Source organism: Balaenoptera acutorostrata, chromosome 3 (assembly GCF_949987535.1).
Source record: "Balaenoptera acutorostrata chromosome 3, mBalAcu1.1, whole genome shotgun sequence".
NCBI lineage: Eukaryota > Metazoa > Chordata > Mammalia > Artiodactyla > Balaenopteridae > Balaenoptera > Balaenoptera acutorostrata.
This window is the reverse complement of record NC_080066.1, coordinates 39,170,542-39,187,435: the sequence shown is the minus strand read 5'-3', so window position 1 is coordinate 39,187,435 and position 16,894 is coordinate 39,170,542. Positions and strand designations below refer to the sequence as shown.

The 16,894-nt window shown below is 46.1% G+C and overlaps 1 protein-coding gene across 2 annotated transcripts in view; it reads left to right on the top strand.

Moving 5' to 3' along the window:
* ABHD2 (abhydrolase domain containing 2, acylglycerol lipase) overlaps positions 1-16,894 on the top strand; it is a 107,929-nt gene that overhangs the window by 77,609 nt on the left and 13,426 nt on the right. For both annotated transcript variants that reach the window (XM_007194350.3, XM_007194351.3), the window contains exons 6-7: positions 5,079-5,262; positions 15,497-15,589. In XM_007194350.3, coding sequence (XP_007194412.1) covers positions 5,079-5,262; positions 15,497-15,589 — 277 coding nt within the window. The remainder of the gene's footprint in view (positions 1-5,078; positions 5,263-15,496; positions 15,590-16,894) is intronic.

Below are 16,894 nucleotides of genomic sequence, written 5' to 3'. Positions count from 1 at the left end.
CATATAACCCCTTTAAAAACACAAGTACACACAGGAGATGATGCCATCCCACTGCTCCGCTCTTGTTTTGGTCCCTCAGTAAGCTGGCTCAGGGTCATTCCACCTCAGCAGACCGGACCCTACGTCGTTCTTTTTCACAGCAATTTAACTAGTCCTCTTACTGGTGGAAATTTAGGTTATTTCCAATCCTTTGCTGCTGCAAACAGCGCTGCAGGAAACATTCTTGCACTTATACCTTCGCACACGTCTGCAGCATCAAGTCCCCCAAAGTGGAATTGCAGGACCAAAGGTTTGTCCTTTTAAAAGCATTAATAAATGTTACCACATTGCCTTCTGAAGGCTATTCCAGTGCCCACTCCCACGTCAGTGGATGGACCAGCAGGCCTGGTACCCACACCCTCCCCAGTGCTGGGTATCGGCAAAGCTGATCTTTTCTAATACGGGCAGTGGAAAAGGATTGCGAATTGTCGTTTTAATTTGCATTTATTTAACCGTGAGTGACATGAAGCATCTCTCTGAACCGCCCTTTTAAAAGACAAAAGAAACAGAAAATTGAAGATTTTACCCACCTTTCCTATCAACTCAGACAGGGGTTCTCAAAGTGTGGTCCCTGGACCAACATTGCCTGGGAACTTGCTAGAAATGAACATTCTCATCCCACCCAGACCTCCTGAATCAGAGATTCTGGAGGTGGGACCTAGCAATCTGTGTCTTAATGAGCCCTCTGTTTAGACCCCACCCCTAGAGTTTCTGATTCAGTAGGTGGCATGAGGCATAAGAACTTGCATTTTGAACAATTCCCAGGCAATGCTAATGCCACTGGGCCAGGGACCACGCTTTGAGAACCGCTGGGCTAGCGCATTTTTCTTGCAGTAATATTTAACCTCAATGCAGCTTTTCTGATTCACTCTACAAGAACGATTACCAGAAAGCAGTTGTGTGTATTTAGGGCTTTAAAGATTGTTTTTGTTAGGAGTTTGATGGACCCGGTAGAGGTTCCCGGTTGGGGTGAGCAGGGGTTCACCCACTACAGAAACCTGGCTTTGAGGAAATATTTGGAAAGCAGCTACCAGGGCAACAGCCCTGCTTCAGAAGCTTCCAAAAGGCAGAGCAGTGCCTCCATGTGGGCAGGTTGCTTACTGCAAGTGGAAAGGGAAGTCTGAAAAGGCTGGTCCAGAGACCAAGTGGGAGTATGCCTTAAAGAATGCTTTCTCCTATTGGTCTGAGCCAATGGGATCCTTGTTCCCTAGACCAGTGGTTCTCAGCCCTGGTTGCACTTTGGAGTCACCTGGAGATCTCGTAAAAGAACACCCATGCCCGGGTCCTACCCTCAGTTAGTCTGATTTAATTAGTTTGGGGAGGGCCCAGGCATTAGTATTTGTTGTTGTTTTACAAGATCCTCAGGTAATTGTAATGTGCAGTCAGATCACAGAACACTGCTTTGGAGAAAAATCTAGAAATCTAGATTGGCCTTTTCAAGTGTTAAGCTACAATCCCTTGTTTAAATGATTTTTTTTAATTGTGGTAAAATACACAAAAATTTACCATTTTCATCATTTTTAAATGTACAGTTCAGTAGTGTTAAGTGCATTCACATTGCTGCGCAATCAATCTCCAGAACACTTCTCATCTTGCAAAATTAAAACTCCGTACCCGTAAAACAACAACTCCCCACTCCCCCTCCCTCCAACCCCTAGCAACCACCATTCTACTTTCTGCCTCTGTGAATTTGACTACTCCTGGTACTTCATGTAAGTGGAATCCGACAGTATTTGTCTTTTTGTGTCTGGCTTTTTTCACTTGGCATAATGTCCTCAAGATTCATCCATTTTGCAACATGTGTCATAATTTCCTTCCTTTTTAAGACTGAATAATATTCCATTGTATACATGTACCACATTTGGTTTATCCATTCATCTGTTGATGGACACTTGGGTTGCTTCCACCTTTTGGCTGTTGTGAATAAAGCTGCTATGGGTGTACTTAAATAATATTTTTAAAAGAGAAGAGAAGTAACAGTTATAATAATAGTTAACATTGAATACTTACTATGCCCTGGTCTAAGCCTTTTACCTATATCACTTTACTCAGTCCTGCAACCAACTCTGTAAGGTATTCACCATTATTACCTCCATTTCACAGATGCAGAAACAGACCCAGAATGGTTTGGTAACTTGCCCAAGGTATTTTCCAAAGTTCCCTCAGGATAAAAATCATTTGGAGTATTTGTTAAAACTACCCATTGCCAGACCCCATGCTGTATCTGTGGACTCTGAGCCTCCAGCAGGGAGCCCAGAGGTATAGATTTTCCTTGTACCCCAGGATTTGCTTGTCATGATTGGGAAGTTGAGAGCATTGGGGGGCCACTAAAGGGGCCTACCCTAAACAGTGTGACCACAGAGCTCTTTCACTTAACCATGGGGCCAGACTGCCTCATTAAGGCTGTGTTTTTAAGGCCTCTTATGGCCTAAGAGAGGTGAACAAATATCTCTAACAGGATTTCTGAATTCTTTATTTGTTGCATGCCTGAGCAGCCGTGATATTAGCTGAGTGTGTCTGAAGACTCCCCCCTCTTTTACATCACATCTCCCCATTTTAAACCTAGCGTTTCCTAGAGATATAATATTCCTTCTATTGCTACCTTTTTAAAAAGAGAAACTTGAATAAATGACCTAGGTGGGGACAAAAGTCTGACGTTTCAGATTCCTAAGTTGAGTCAGGGTTCCCTCTGGACCAGCTTTTTGTTGCTCCAGGAGGCTGTCACCAGGACCCATCGGAGGACTTCAGAATGCACTCAATTCATCAGCTATTTATTGAAGGGCTGCAAGGTGCCCCAGCCTCTGCTGGGTGCAGGAGGGAGAAAAATAGGAGGCTTGATCTCTTATATCTCAATGGAGAGAGAGACGTACTTCCTTTTCAGGGTGACGCCTGGGTCTTTCCATGTTGGGAGGGAGCAGCTCTTGGCCCCCAGTTTTTCCCCTAGTCATAAGCATCTTCCAAGCCTCAGGAGCTCCGAACACTTTCAAATTGTGATCATTAGTCAAAGTCTGGGGGATCTTGTCTGGAAAGGGGCACGAGGGGGCCTCTAGGAGTGTCGGGAATATTTTCCGTCTTGATCTGCACAGTGGTTGCATGGGTGTAAATGCATAGATTCATCGACTGTGCACTTTCCTGGGTGTATGTTATACCTCATTAAAAATAAAAAAAAGAAGGCAGCTTTATGTGTATTGTTACACAATGGCTTCCGAAACATATTGTTAAAAAAAAAAAACAACAGCGCTAAGCAATATGTATGCTGCCATTGGTATTTTTTAAAAGAGTGTAGGAAAGTACCTTTTACCACATCTTTTATGTCACTTGAATTTTGTGCCATGTGCATGAATAACCAACTCAAAAAAAAAACATTTAATGCAGATTCCTGGGTCTGGCCACCATCTTACTGAATAAGCTTCTTTAGGGGTGAAGCCCAGGAATGCCCGTTTCTAACACCCTCTCCAGGTGATTCTAGGTACCCCGTGGGCTGAGAACTCCTGCATCGGGTTGTGCTGGCCTTCCACTGTTAAGAGGAAGACAGATCCAAGGGGGAGCTTGTCCCGGCTCAGAAGGTCGTGTCCCTCAGGGTTTGTGGGTTAGGAGAGGAGCCGTCCAACTCTCTTAGGAATGTCCAGCCCTCTGAGCTGGCTTTGATAAGCAGGAAGATGTGGAAGAAGTCTGTTTTCTTTTTTTTTTTTTTTTCAACGAACAAAATCCATACTGTCTTCATGCTGGTCCGTCTTGTACATGCCTCTTGGCAAAGTCCCTCACTTTCCCTGTTAGGTTTTATTTTAAGTTGTCTCCCTGCTGAGTCTGGGGCTGGGCCTTAGAAGGATGTGATGAACCCCTTCATTTGTATGGCCACTAACCTCCTCCTCTTCGCAAAGCTGCAGAAACATAACATGACTTCACCAGCTTCCCAAGGGGACACCAGTTGACATCATCCCTCCTGGGCAGACTGGGCCCAAACACCCTCTCCGTTCAGAAGTCTCCTCTGTATGTTTCTGAATGGGTCTGTCTCCCACGGCACCTGTCCCTACGTCACCAAGAACATTTTATCCTAATCCCACAACACATCTTGGCCGTCCCTCTGGACTGAAGTTTGTCTCTCCTTCCCTTCCCCACATCGACAAGGCAGTCCTGTAAATAACATCCACTTGGTACTTTTCTTGACACCATGAATCATTGTACATGTGGGTGTAACATCCTATTTTGTAGCCTAAGAAGCTAATCCCAAAGAGTATTGCTATTGCTTTTGTTTACCTGTGTGTGCAAACACAGGTGCTCATGCACACCCTGAATATCTGTTTTAATTTCCATGAGTATCCAGATAGGTTTCTCACAACCCATCTTTAAAGGAGCATTGTACAAGCATTTGATACATGGTCCCTTCCTTCATGGGCACTACTAATGCCATGTTTCCTCTAATACTGAGGGGCATCTGGGAACTTCGCTGCAGGCAGCCAAAGAGAAGTCTGCCTGTCTGGCTGAATGTATGTGTCTCTCTCTCTACACACACACACACACACACACACACACACACACTCACATACACACACACACTCACATACACACACACACACATACACACACACTCCTATACAGTCGTCCCTCAGTATCCTCAGGGGATTGGTTGCAGGATCCACACAGATACCAAGATCCACAGATGCTCAGGTCCCATATATAAAATGGCATATTTGCATATAACCTATGCACATCCTCCTGTATACTTTAAAACATCTCTAGATTACTTATAATACCTAATACAATGTAAGTGCTATGTAGATAGTTGCTGGTGCATGGCAAATTCAAGTTTTGCTTTTTTGGAACTTTCTGGGATTTTTTTTCTGAATATTTTCTATCTGTATTTGGTTGAATCCATGGATGCAGAACCAGCAGATACAGAGGGCTGGCTGCGTACATATATATTTCTCTCTCTCTCTCTATTAGAGTCTTAACACCCACTTAGTAACCTTCCAGCTCACATTTTCTCCAATCTTTGTTGCACCCGAAATGACCAAGTCATCTTACCTCTCTGCCCATAGGCTGCACCTGGGAATTTGGAGCCATGGTAAACTACATCAAGAAGACATATCCCCTGACCCAGCTGGTGGTCGTGGGCTTTAGCCTGGGTGGTAACATCGTGTGTAAATACTTGGGAGAGACCCAGGCCAACCAAGAAAAGGTTCTGTGCTGCGTCAGCGTGTGCCAGGGCTACAGTGCACTGAGGTGAGTGATCCCGGCCACATGCTCCCACTTCTTTCTGCCGTTGGTCCTCCAGTTAGCACTCGTTTATTGAGGTGCCCCAGTGCACCAGACATTGGCCCATGAAGAGCAGGGGAAATGCTGGGGCAGACTGAGCAGAAGTTTCTGGGTCTTGGATTCACCTTGTTTTGCTTCCACATCATACACTGGATTTGTCCTATCAGACCCCTTAAGCCTGGGATATGCAGCTCTATTTTGGGATCAGATCTGTAATTGAATAAGCCAAAGCCCCCCTTAATAGCGGCTGTTCCCCTTTGGAGTTTCTGTGAGATGACTTAACTCTGTTCATGCTCCAGGAGTTTTGTAGAACTGTGGGTTTATGAAAACAGAGGAGACTTGGTGAACCAGGGTATGAGAACTGGGCCTTATGACCCCAGAATCCTCCTGTCTACCAAAGAGTTGAGTCTCAGGTGGCATCTGGAAGGGGTCTTTAGAAACGATTTAATCCATGCCCTCACTGTCAAATAGTCATCTCTCTCAGGCATCCCAGAATCACACACAAGAGATGACCTACTGGGTAAAGGTTTACCTCTCCTCTTAGTCTCCCGACAACAGAACCCCGAAGGAGGAGTCCTAGGAGGGCATTATCGTCTGCTCTGACCCCCCCACCAGATCAGTGTTGTCCTAGATCACTCCAGAGTCACCACACACACACATTCACCCACACACACACACACACACACACACACACACTCATACACACCACACTCACACACACATCTTTCCAGACTCTTTAAATGCATTCATATTTTTTCCTGTACTCACTGCTCACGATAATGTCTTTTGTATTACCAATGGGTATGACCAGTTATTAAAGAACTCCTGAAATCCAAAATCACACAAAAAAGTAAAAACGAACAAACAAAAAACTCCCTGATTGATCCAGTCTAATGCCAAAGAGTCCTTATAGTTAATAAATGAATCCTTCCTTTTTGCCTCACCTATATCTCTCGTGGTGTAGTTTAAACCTATCTTGTCATTTTCTAATGGATAAGGGGCTACGTTATTTCTAAAAATATCTGTTACTGGAATGTGAAGTCAACACATCCAAAGGGCAAATGCAGGCTCAGAATTCAGCCTCTGCCTGAGCCTTAAAGCTGGCCAAAATGGAGAATTTAAATGTACCCAAAAATAGACATGAAAGACATCCCTGCTGGAACCTTTCCTGAGTTCCAGCACCAGGGCCTAGATTCCAGTTGTCCTCACCTGCAATATGGAGATGATGGTAATAATAAATGGTACCTACCCCATGGCGCCATTGTGAGGGTCAAATGAGTTAATGGGCATGAACTACTTGCAACAGTGCCAGGCATGTAGAAAGTTAAGTCAGTAGCTGTTAATTATCATCATTATTCATTGTAAAATGAGAAGTGGACTGGATCAGTGGATGACAAAGACTAATCTAACGAACTAGCGACTGCCTCACTTCATTAAGAATCACTTGGAGGATCATGTTAGAAATAAACTCATTTTCTTGGGCCCCAGCCCTGGAGATCCTGATTCATTCATCTGCGGCACAGGGCCAGGAATCTGCGTTTGGACACATTTCACAGGTGACTCCTGAGATTTAGCCCCGTTTAGCAGTCATTGGGCCTGGGGACCTCAGCGGTCTCTCCAGCTCTAATATTGCAGGACTAGGTTAGTCCCCTCGTCCTCCTGATGGGAATCCTCCCCTTCACTCCTCTCTACACTCTGGTGAGCCAGGACATGTTCCTTTATTTTGGCTTGGCTAAAAATATTCAACTCCCAATTCGTAGCCATTATGTAACCAGAGTTAACCGAAGTCCCATCCTGCCCAGTGACTGGAATATTAGAGCAATGAGCAAAGGGCCCGCCACAGGATCCGAGGGAGCAGGGCCTGGCAGGAGGCCCTTGTCACCTGACAAGTGGTCCAGTTTTTGGCAAGGCTTCTAGCATCTGTAAAAATCAGAATCGCTGAAGTCCCCTCCTAAACCAAGTGCTGTCAAACTACTGTGAACACTGACTTTGTGTTCAGAGAGCCCTGGATTTGACAAGCAGGAGGATGTAGGACAAGTTTGTTTTCATTTTTTTTTCAACGCGCAGACTCTTCAGTAACAGCCTGATTTCATTTTGCTGCAACAGCGCCATCTGCTGCTGGCCAAGCACACGACTCACGCGTTTGCCGATCCACGGTGTTCAAACTAAGGCAAAGGTTTAAGCTAGGAAACTGACCAACATCTGTGAGGTGCTAAACATTTTGCAGGCGTGGTCTACGCCACTTCTCTTTGAGACCTCAAAGATCTTGATACTCATAATCATTGTCACATCAGCCTCCTGCAAAGAGGAGAGAAACAGACAACTTTATCTTCTAGAGCACAGAGAACTAATGCTAAGGCTAAGATCCTGTGGCCCTACACACAGAAACTGGCAGCAGGTCAAGGAGACACCATCGCCCTATGTGTACCCCCAACATTTTAATGAGTTCAGGTCACCCCAACAGTTTAATGAGATCGACTTGCTAAATGACGGTGGCTTACTTTAAACCAGCATAACCTTTTTTTTCCTGCCAAGGCTTGAGGGCAATGAGCCTTTTCAGCACTGGGATGATGGCAGCCATGCTTCCTATATGCCAAGGTGGAGCGGGGAGGGCTCGTCTGCCTCTGCAGGGGCCACACAGGAGTTCATGCTTCCGGTAAATCCCTCCTCGTTGAGTCTACACAACCGCTTGTCAGTGACCCATCCCCTCCCTCTGGCTTCTCGTCCCCATAGCGCACCTCCCCACTAGTCAGAGCCAGTTCTAGGCTCAGAAGCCAGCGCCTGCTTGCTGTAGTTAGAGCAGTCTAGCTGCTGCTGAACTAGCTCACCTTTGATGAGGTGCTGAACCAGTGAAGGAGGGAAACAGATGTCCCAAAACTACATGGTATCCAGCTGACTTAGCATGTTGCCTCAGGATAAACAGCAGCCAACTAACTAGCCCTGGAAATGTGTGAGGTCAGACTCAGCCTAACTCTCTGGTTTGATTAATCATTTGAAGCTATCATGAAGACCTTGATTATAAATTCATCCTGTGAATAGCAACCAGACAGAAGTGCAAGAGGGAGAAGTAGTGATGCCGAAAGATTACCCGCGATTAATTCATTCATTGATTCTTTGATTCATTCAGCAAGACACCCTTCTAGGTAATAGGACACAACCATGAACAAGGCCAACAAATTCCCCACCCTCGTGGAGCTTAAAGAAAAGGGAAGGGAAGCTTTTGTGGTCTCATTTCAGGTAAAATCAAGTCGTCATTGCTGAGGAAGCCCTCAACAATCTTGCATTGAAGAATCCGCTAATAATAATATGATTAAATACAAGCATTATGTTGCAGTTTGGGTGTAAGAGATAGTCTGTATCTGCTTAATGACAATAGAATGATGTTTACACAGCAGCAAACCAACAAATAAATGTCACTAATGGTGACACGCTAGGCATATGGGTGCCAAGGAAGTCCTCAGTCAAGTGGGGAGTCAGTGGGGAGGGATTTTTGGAAGGAGGTGAGGTGGGGTCAGAGGCCCCTTACAGGGCAGTGGAGGAACCATAAGATCTCCCTAAATGCAGTATGTTTCTGGCTAAGTGAGTGCATGAGCACCACTAACTCGTAGCCACTTTAACGTCCCAGCATTTTTAGCAGGGCCTTCCTGTCACAAGGAAGAGCCAGGCCCCCCTTTTCCTGCCAAATTGTGCATATATTCTCTCTTATGCAAATGGGCAAACTCCAGACTACAGATGAGTTTATGACAGAAGCAAGCATTCTCGTTCATAAAGTCTCTTTATAGAGCTGTACCTTCATCAAACCTGTGTTCATAGTTGAGCTGTAAAATAATTTTAATACTCAGTAATTTTTTTAACAGAGCCAAGCAAAGGAGGAAAATCTGCTGAGTTTAGACAAAACTCCATGGACAGAATTCCAACCTTAAGAAACAGCTTAACTTTGCCACCACTGGGTGATGAAGCTAACCAAATGTTTTGTCCTTGGGGATTTTTGTTTATTGTTCATTGTTAATTTTTGTATTCAGAAAAATGAGGGTGTATGATATGCCCTTTGACCCATTAATCCCATTCCTATAAAAGTGCATCCTAAGGGAAAATATTCTGATAAGGAAGAAAGGGGGTTGGTGGGTGGCCATCCCTACTCTTGTCTGGACTCCCGGCCCCGTCCTGCCACAAAGCCCAGCCAGGCAGGTGTGAAGAGTTCTGGGCCCAGTCCCTAGTAGGGTACGGAGAGCTTTTCTTTTGCTTGCAGTCTCAAGCTGAACTAGCTGGAGGTAACGACCTCTCCACAGGTCAGCCCTGCCCCTGAAGGGCAACCAGCTGCCAGCCCGGATCCTTCTGCTGCGTGTCTTGGGCCCAGAGGTGCTACCATCTTCCTCCCAGAGGCCACACTGTTCAAGGCTCGTCCTGGCTTTCCCCCACTGCAGTATGACTCTCTTGTAGGGCCAAGTTAGAAATAACCCACGTGTCCAGCAGGAGGGATAGTTGTAAGCTATGATATACCCATTCAGTAGAAAACAAGGCTGCTTGTATTTTTTAAAATTAAGAAAATATATAAAATGGCAGACTGTGTATATTAAACGTAGGGGGGAAGGTAACTATGTAAAACTATGATTGTAGGGAGAGAGAAATGGGGAGTTGTCATTTAACTGGGTATAGCGTTTCAGATTTGCAAGATGAAAAAGTTCTGGAGATCTGTTATATAACAGTGTGAATATACTTAAGATTTCTGAACTAAGCACTTAAAAAGGGTTAAGATGGTAAAATTTATATGTGTTTTTTGCCACAATTTAAAAAAAATTTTAATGATTGCATATTGGCAAAGCCTGGAGGGGAACACCCTCCCTTCACAAATAAAAATATTGGTTATATTGGTGTGGTAGCATTCTGGGAAAATACTTAATGTACTTTAAGGTTTCATTGGCATATTACTTTCAAGGTATTTTTTAATATTGCCTGGGACCGTATTTAAGAAATTCCTCACCAATCTTAATTTGTGGTGCCTCTTTTTGGAATGTGAGAGTCATGCTTGCCCATCCCAGACATATAGTACCCGTCTCTCATTCTCATCCTCCATATTTTCTCAAAGACCACAGGAAAGCTGTGTGGTGTTCTCACAGTCTCCCAGCACTCTGAGATGAAATTTATATGCGCTAGGAGATTTGAATTTCTTTGGGTGTTAGATGCATTCTTCCCCCAGTTCATTCTCTTCCAACTTTAATTCCTTTTAATGGATGCTTTGTCCACTCATTGTGCAAAGTATGAGTTGGAAAAGTTGAGCTTTCTCTGAGCAGTACCCCAGGAGCATAAAGCAGTTGTCTCAGCTCTTCCTTGCCTAATTGATTGTTCTGAACATAATTACAGACCCCTGTTTTGTTGGGACCCTCTTCTAAGTGATTTAAAAATCCATCTCCTGGGACTTCCCTGGCCATCCAGTGGTTAGGACTCCACGTGACCATTGCAGGGGGCTCGGGTTTGATCCGTGGTCTCAGGGAACTAAGATCCCGCAAGCCGTGCATCACGTCCAAAAAAAAAATGAAAAGAAAATATCCATCTCCTTCCACAGCACCTTTTAAAATTCTTTTAACCCTGCAGAGAGAAATCTCTCACCAGCAGATGGCTGGGAAACCAGTATGGATAATATCTTATTAATGTTACATTGATTAGAAATAACAGCATTTTAAAAGAACTTTATTGGTTTTCATAATAGGTAGATGGATGGATAAAGTTCTTTAAAAATCCATACATGTCATTCTGGAATAAGACTCCCAGTGAAGCCTTACTAGTGTTTTGGGGTACTGTCTTTTCTCATTTGCCATCTCAATGACAGAATCATTTTTGAGGGCTTTGCAACTCTCAGGGAGCATCATCCCTTTTGGAGTCATCTCGTCTTTCTGAAATCTATGAAACCTGCCTTCCTTCCAACAAGGGTTCACTTTGGATTATACAAAGGCTTTCCTCCCTGTAATTATGACCTAGCTGCGTTCTCCCAGGTTCCACACATCTCTGCTGTGTCCTCAGCCAGTTTCTCCTGGTGGGCCAGTATCTGGCTCAGCCTGGGAGCACCTCCTGCCATCCCTTCTCTCTTCTGGAGAACATAGCTGTTTAGAGGCAAGTCAAGAACTTGGATATTCTGCTGTGTGGCCAAGTAAGGGATTCTTTCAGTATCTAGAGAGCTGAAGTCCCCTGGTTTTGGTGCCCATTTAGCATCAAAAAATGAAAATTCATTTCTTCCATCTGACGTGGCAAATCTCACCCAAACATTCCCCACATGTTTTTCTACCTTGGTCTGTGTTTTCTTGTCATATAGCACTTTTCTGCTTCTCCTTCTCTACCTTATTTTGAATAGCTACACAGTGTCCATCGCAGGGTTCCTTCCAATCCTGCTCTCATCTCAGCAGGTCTCACTAATACCTCTCATATCTTATGACTCTGCCGAGTTGAGTTCACCTGTGCGTGCTCTTCCCATTGGCATACCGGTATCTGAGGCTATAAATGTCATCTCTCTCTCCCGTTCTTTCCCGTTTGTTCTCATGACACCACTCTGCTTATCACCGTGTCATACTTGAAGTCTGTCCACCATGGTACTCTATGTTATAGTCTCATCTGAGTGTTCTTCCCCTACCACCACCACCATTCTCTTTAAACCTTCTTGACTGAGTCATCTGGTTTCCAGGCAGACGTTCTCTTCATGCTCATGAGATGCATGCCCAGGAGCCTGCCCATCCCTCAGGTCTCTTCAGCCGAGGCCAGAATTCAGACCCATTCTTAACACCACCGGTTGGCCGGCTCCCCACTCGCAACATCCACCCCTGTCTGCAGAAGTCCATCCACCATTAACAGAAGCAATGAAAGCAACACCAAGGCCCCCAGGGTGGCCTCTGTCAGGCCTGTGATAGAACTGTCTACCTACCTCAGCCACAGAGCAATCTGGGTGTGAAAACTGCTTCTCTAGTTCAACCTCCTGATTTGACAGATAAGGAAACTGAGGCTTGGAGAGGTGAAGTGGCTTCTGCAGAGTTTGGTGAACTACCCAGTGGGGTCAGATGGGCCCTAGTTCAAGTCTCTGCTCTAACTCTTGCCAGCCACGTGGCCTGGACATCTTGTTAGACCTTCATCCCATCACCAGCCCCAAGCCCTGGGCTCGTTTGCCCCTCTAGCCTGGTTCTGCCTCCTGCTTCCTCTCCCTGCAAAAACATGACAGATAAATTGGAGTTTGGCTTCAGTGGGAGCTGCATGGGTGAGGTTCTTGATGGGCCATGTATATAACGGTTCCAGACCACCTGCTGGTCTTTTGCCATCCCTGAAAATGGTTGTTGGGCTCAGGGTTAACAGTTAAAACTGACTTTGATCTTTGACTTTCCTCAGCAGGGTAAATAATTTTCAGTAGCTCATAATCCAAAAGATTTTCTATTTTCTCTTTCTTCTCCTCCTCCTTCTTCTTCATTGTTATGGAATATTTTAGACACATACAAAATAAAAGCAACAGGATATTGAACCCCCGTGTACCCACCACCAGCTTCAACCATGCTTAACTCTTGGCCGCTCTTGTTTCCTCTGCACCTCATCCACGTACCACTCCCCCGTAAACTGGATTATTTTCAAGCAAATCCCAGACATTATGTCATATCATTTGTAAATATTTCACTAAGTAGCGCTAAAAGACTCTAAGGACTTTTTCTTAAACATAATCACGATACCATTATCACACCAAAAAGTTAATAATTCCTAATATCATCCCGTTTCCAGTCAGTGTTCAGATTTCCTTGATTGTCTCATGGAAGTTTTGTTAACAGTCGGTTTGTTTGAATCGGGATCCCCATGATGTCCACACATTGCATTTATTGATTTGTCTCTTCAGTTGCTTTTAGTCTGTAGGATCCCCCTCTCTTTTATTTCTTTTCAGTTTGGTGGTGGTGGTGGTGGTATTGAAGAAATCAGGTCTTTTTTTAGATATATGAAATGAATGTTTTTTATAATACGTTGATCTTGATTATGTTTTCTTAAAACTACTATAAAATTAAGTTTCAGTCCCTTAATTTTACATTCAGAGGTGGTGAAAGACATCCCTTAAATATACTGAGTGGTCAGCCGAAGATATGAGGCATCAGTGTTGGCCAGCGTTGACTGGGTAGAACATTGGTCCCAGCAGCCTTACCCCAGTCCCTCCTTGAGCCCAGGGCCCCCGTGTATTCCCAGAGCCTTTCAGTGAGTGGCACCTCTGGGGTGATTCAATCAAGGAATCTGCAGCGCTGGAGCATCTTCTCATAGCTTAAATTTATGGTCAGTGCCCCCTCCCTTCCCTACCTCCGCAGTCCCTCTAATATGAAGGAGATACTAACAAAAGCAGTTAGAAGGTCAGCAAAGGGAGAAAAGGATGAGGGCAAGAGAAAGCTGGGATTTTGAGACCATAGGCTTTCTGAAGAAGGGACAGCTTGGGTCCAAGGTCAGAGGAGGGAGACCCGCGCTGGCAGCAGGCTGTGGGTCACAGATTGGGTAACAACCCCCCCTCCTCCCTCAGCCCAAGAGGCAAATGTCCACAGTCCTGCCTTAGCTGGGGCCCTGCCCATGGTGATCCGGCCCGTCCTTTCTGCTCCTACAGTGTTCGGGAAGCCCCCCACAAAAAACTCGTGCATTTATAGAATGACCTTTTGACCTTTGAAGGCAGTGTTAGTCTTCACTGTGAGCTTTAGCCCATGTTTTATGAGCACGTCATAGGCCGTTAAATCCACAAACCCTTTCACTTTTAAGTTCCTGCCAGCTCTAATTTTTTAACTGCGACGTTACAGGAAATGTTTGTTATTCCAAAATTGAAGTGTGGCAGTTTGGGGGAAATTACTTTTATAACTCCCTGGATTTTTTTAAAAAATACCTATGTACCACCCTCTCTCAAGAGTCCCCTCTCTGGCCATCTGGGAGATGAGGCCAATGGATTCTGTATGGGAATAGTGACACCTAGACTCATTCCCAGGGTGGAATCAGGCCTCAAGACTCAGAAATCTGCAAAATGAAGGTTAGCGTGGCCTCCATGGCAGCTGTGTCTGGGTTCACACCCCCCTGAGGGAAGAAAGCACGATGGAGTGGGGAGGGCTGAGCGGCAGCCTGGGAATGACAGCATCGGTGTTTGTTCACCTGACACGTGGGCGAGGAAATCTGGCCGCAGAGGCGAGTAGAGGAGGGACAGGGTGAGGGTGGCGGAACACACGTGCTGGAGCCAGGCCCGCCTGGCTTAGACTCAGCCATACCTGACCGTTCCAGTGTGACCCAGGGCGGGTCGCTTGACGTCTCTGAGCCCATGGTCTCCTGATCTGGAAGCAGAGGTGTTGCCTGCCTGGTGACCCCACACGTCGGTAGGCCTTGCTGTGCCAATCACACACTAGCTCTAGAGGAAAAAAGACTCAGGACCAGCCCCAGCAGCTGGGCCTAGAAGGGGTTGATGGCCTCGCTACTTCTTCCGTTCCTTGCCCCTTGAATATGCTAAGGCTAATCAAAAGAAAGCTCAAAGTACATGATTTTCCTTTGCCTCACAAATGGCAACAAGTGGTGTTTTTTTTTCCCTTCCCATTTTTTAAACTGTTATTGAATGATTCTTTAAATTCTATAGTGCGTTACCGTTTTTAAAAGTTTCACACACATGATTTCATACACTCCCATAATAACCCATCCCCCCACGGCCCCTCCCCCCTTCCCTCTCCCCACTGATAACCACTAGTTTATTCTGTGAGTCTGCTTCTTTTGTGTTTTATTCACTAGTTTGTTGTATTTCTTAGATTCCACATATAAGTGTTTTCAGGTTTTGCCGTGCACTTATTTTCTCCACACACCCCCTCCCCTTACACACTCCTATTATTAAGCCAGAAAAACATGCTTGCAGGGTAGGAAGCCGAGTAGCGAACGTGTTCAAATGACAATTGAAGCAGGTCCTGTGACGAAGAGAAGACCAAGGTGATGGAAGGAGGGGTCAGGAGTGTTAGCAACAAAGCCTGTGGCCCCAGAGAGCTTTCTGGCTGGGGCCTCATGTTCAGCAACGTTCAGCTGTTCTGGTGTCTCTACAGGTAGTTTGAGGACCACGCATCCAAGCCCATGTTCCAGCGTAGGGAGCCGGCGCTCTCCAGCGGCAAGAGCTCTGCCTCCTGCCCTCGCCAGCCCCATCCTCTCCTCTCCAGGACGCAGTCCCTCTCACTGTCACTTGTGGTTCTTCCAGGGCCCAGGAAACCTTCATGCAGTGGGATCAGTGCCGGCGCTTCTACAACTTCCTCATGGCCGACAACATGAAGAAGATCATCCTCTCGCACAGGTGCGGTGCCTTCCCTATCCCTCGGGAGACAGACAGTTCCTTTCTGAGCTTATTTCACTAAAAGCCAAAATTCCTCTTTCTCCAGGAAAGAAAAAAAAAAAAAAAAAAAAAGGCAGGGGTGGTACACATTGTCTGCTGACTTGTTTTGTGACTTGGCTAGAAACAAACTTGTCCCAAGCTACCAAATTCACCAACTCGCTTTCTGCTTCCATAAATTTCAAAAAGTCCAAGAAGAAAGAGAAACCGTTTCCACACCATTCTTTCCCAAATGCGGGCAATCCTGAGGGTGGCCCATCACTGTTGAGGAGCTTTTCTCCTTAGGATGCTTTCGTGCTTGGGGATCCAGAATCGCTCTCTGCTGGCTCTTGGGGTTCTGACCAAGCAGCAGCGTGACAGGAGTCCGGCCGCTGATGCCAAGCGTGGTGTCCACACTCTCCATGCTCTGCCTGCCCATCTCCTGCTCAGAATCCTTTGGTGGGTTAGCCCCTGACAAGTGCTTAGAGCAGCGCCTGGTCTTCAGTAGCACTCAAGAAATATTAGGGATGATTTCATCGTTGTGATTATTGTTAGCGATATTGGCTCTCCCTCCTCCCCCATGCCTCCCTCCCCCTCCAGCTGGACCAGGCCGCTCAGAGGCCCACGTGCCCTCTGGCCTCTCCCACACCACTTATGCCCTTGCTGAGGACCCCCTTCCCCTCATCTCTGCTTGTCCAAACCCAGCGCATCCTTTTAGGTCCGTCTCGGGTATCTGCCTCTGTGAAGCCAGCTCCTCCCCCCACAAGTCGTTTTTCTGCTGCCTCCGCAGTGTGAGTCCTGCATCATGAACTAAACTGGAGAGCACTGGAGGGCTCCGGCATGTTTTGATGCCCCCAGAGCCTGGTACATATTGGGCACTCAAAAAGTACAATTTTAGGGGGTTTTTGATGCCATCCTAGGAAAAGCAACCTGACTGAATGATCAGTTTCTTATCCTGTTTTTTTCAGTGATTAAAAGAAAATGTGGTACTGCCCACCCGGCCAGCCAAGCACCCCAGATTGGGCTTCCTGTGGGTAGGGTTCACATGGCGCCTGGGCAAGGCTGGCGCTCGCAGGCCCCTCAGGCTGCCAGGCACATCCCCAGGCCCTGGTGTTGGGTGGGTGGAGGGCACAGGGAGACTTACGTCCCCCGGGCTGGCTGAGTTTCTGCTCAGATCGTGGTGTGTGAGCATCAGTTGTGTGCTGGGCCCTGATTCGGGTGTGGCTCAGCTGAGGTTTGGATGGATCCAGGGATTTGCTGAGGTTCCAGCAGGGGTGAAACCAGGCCATC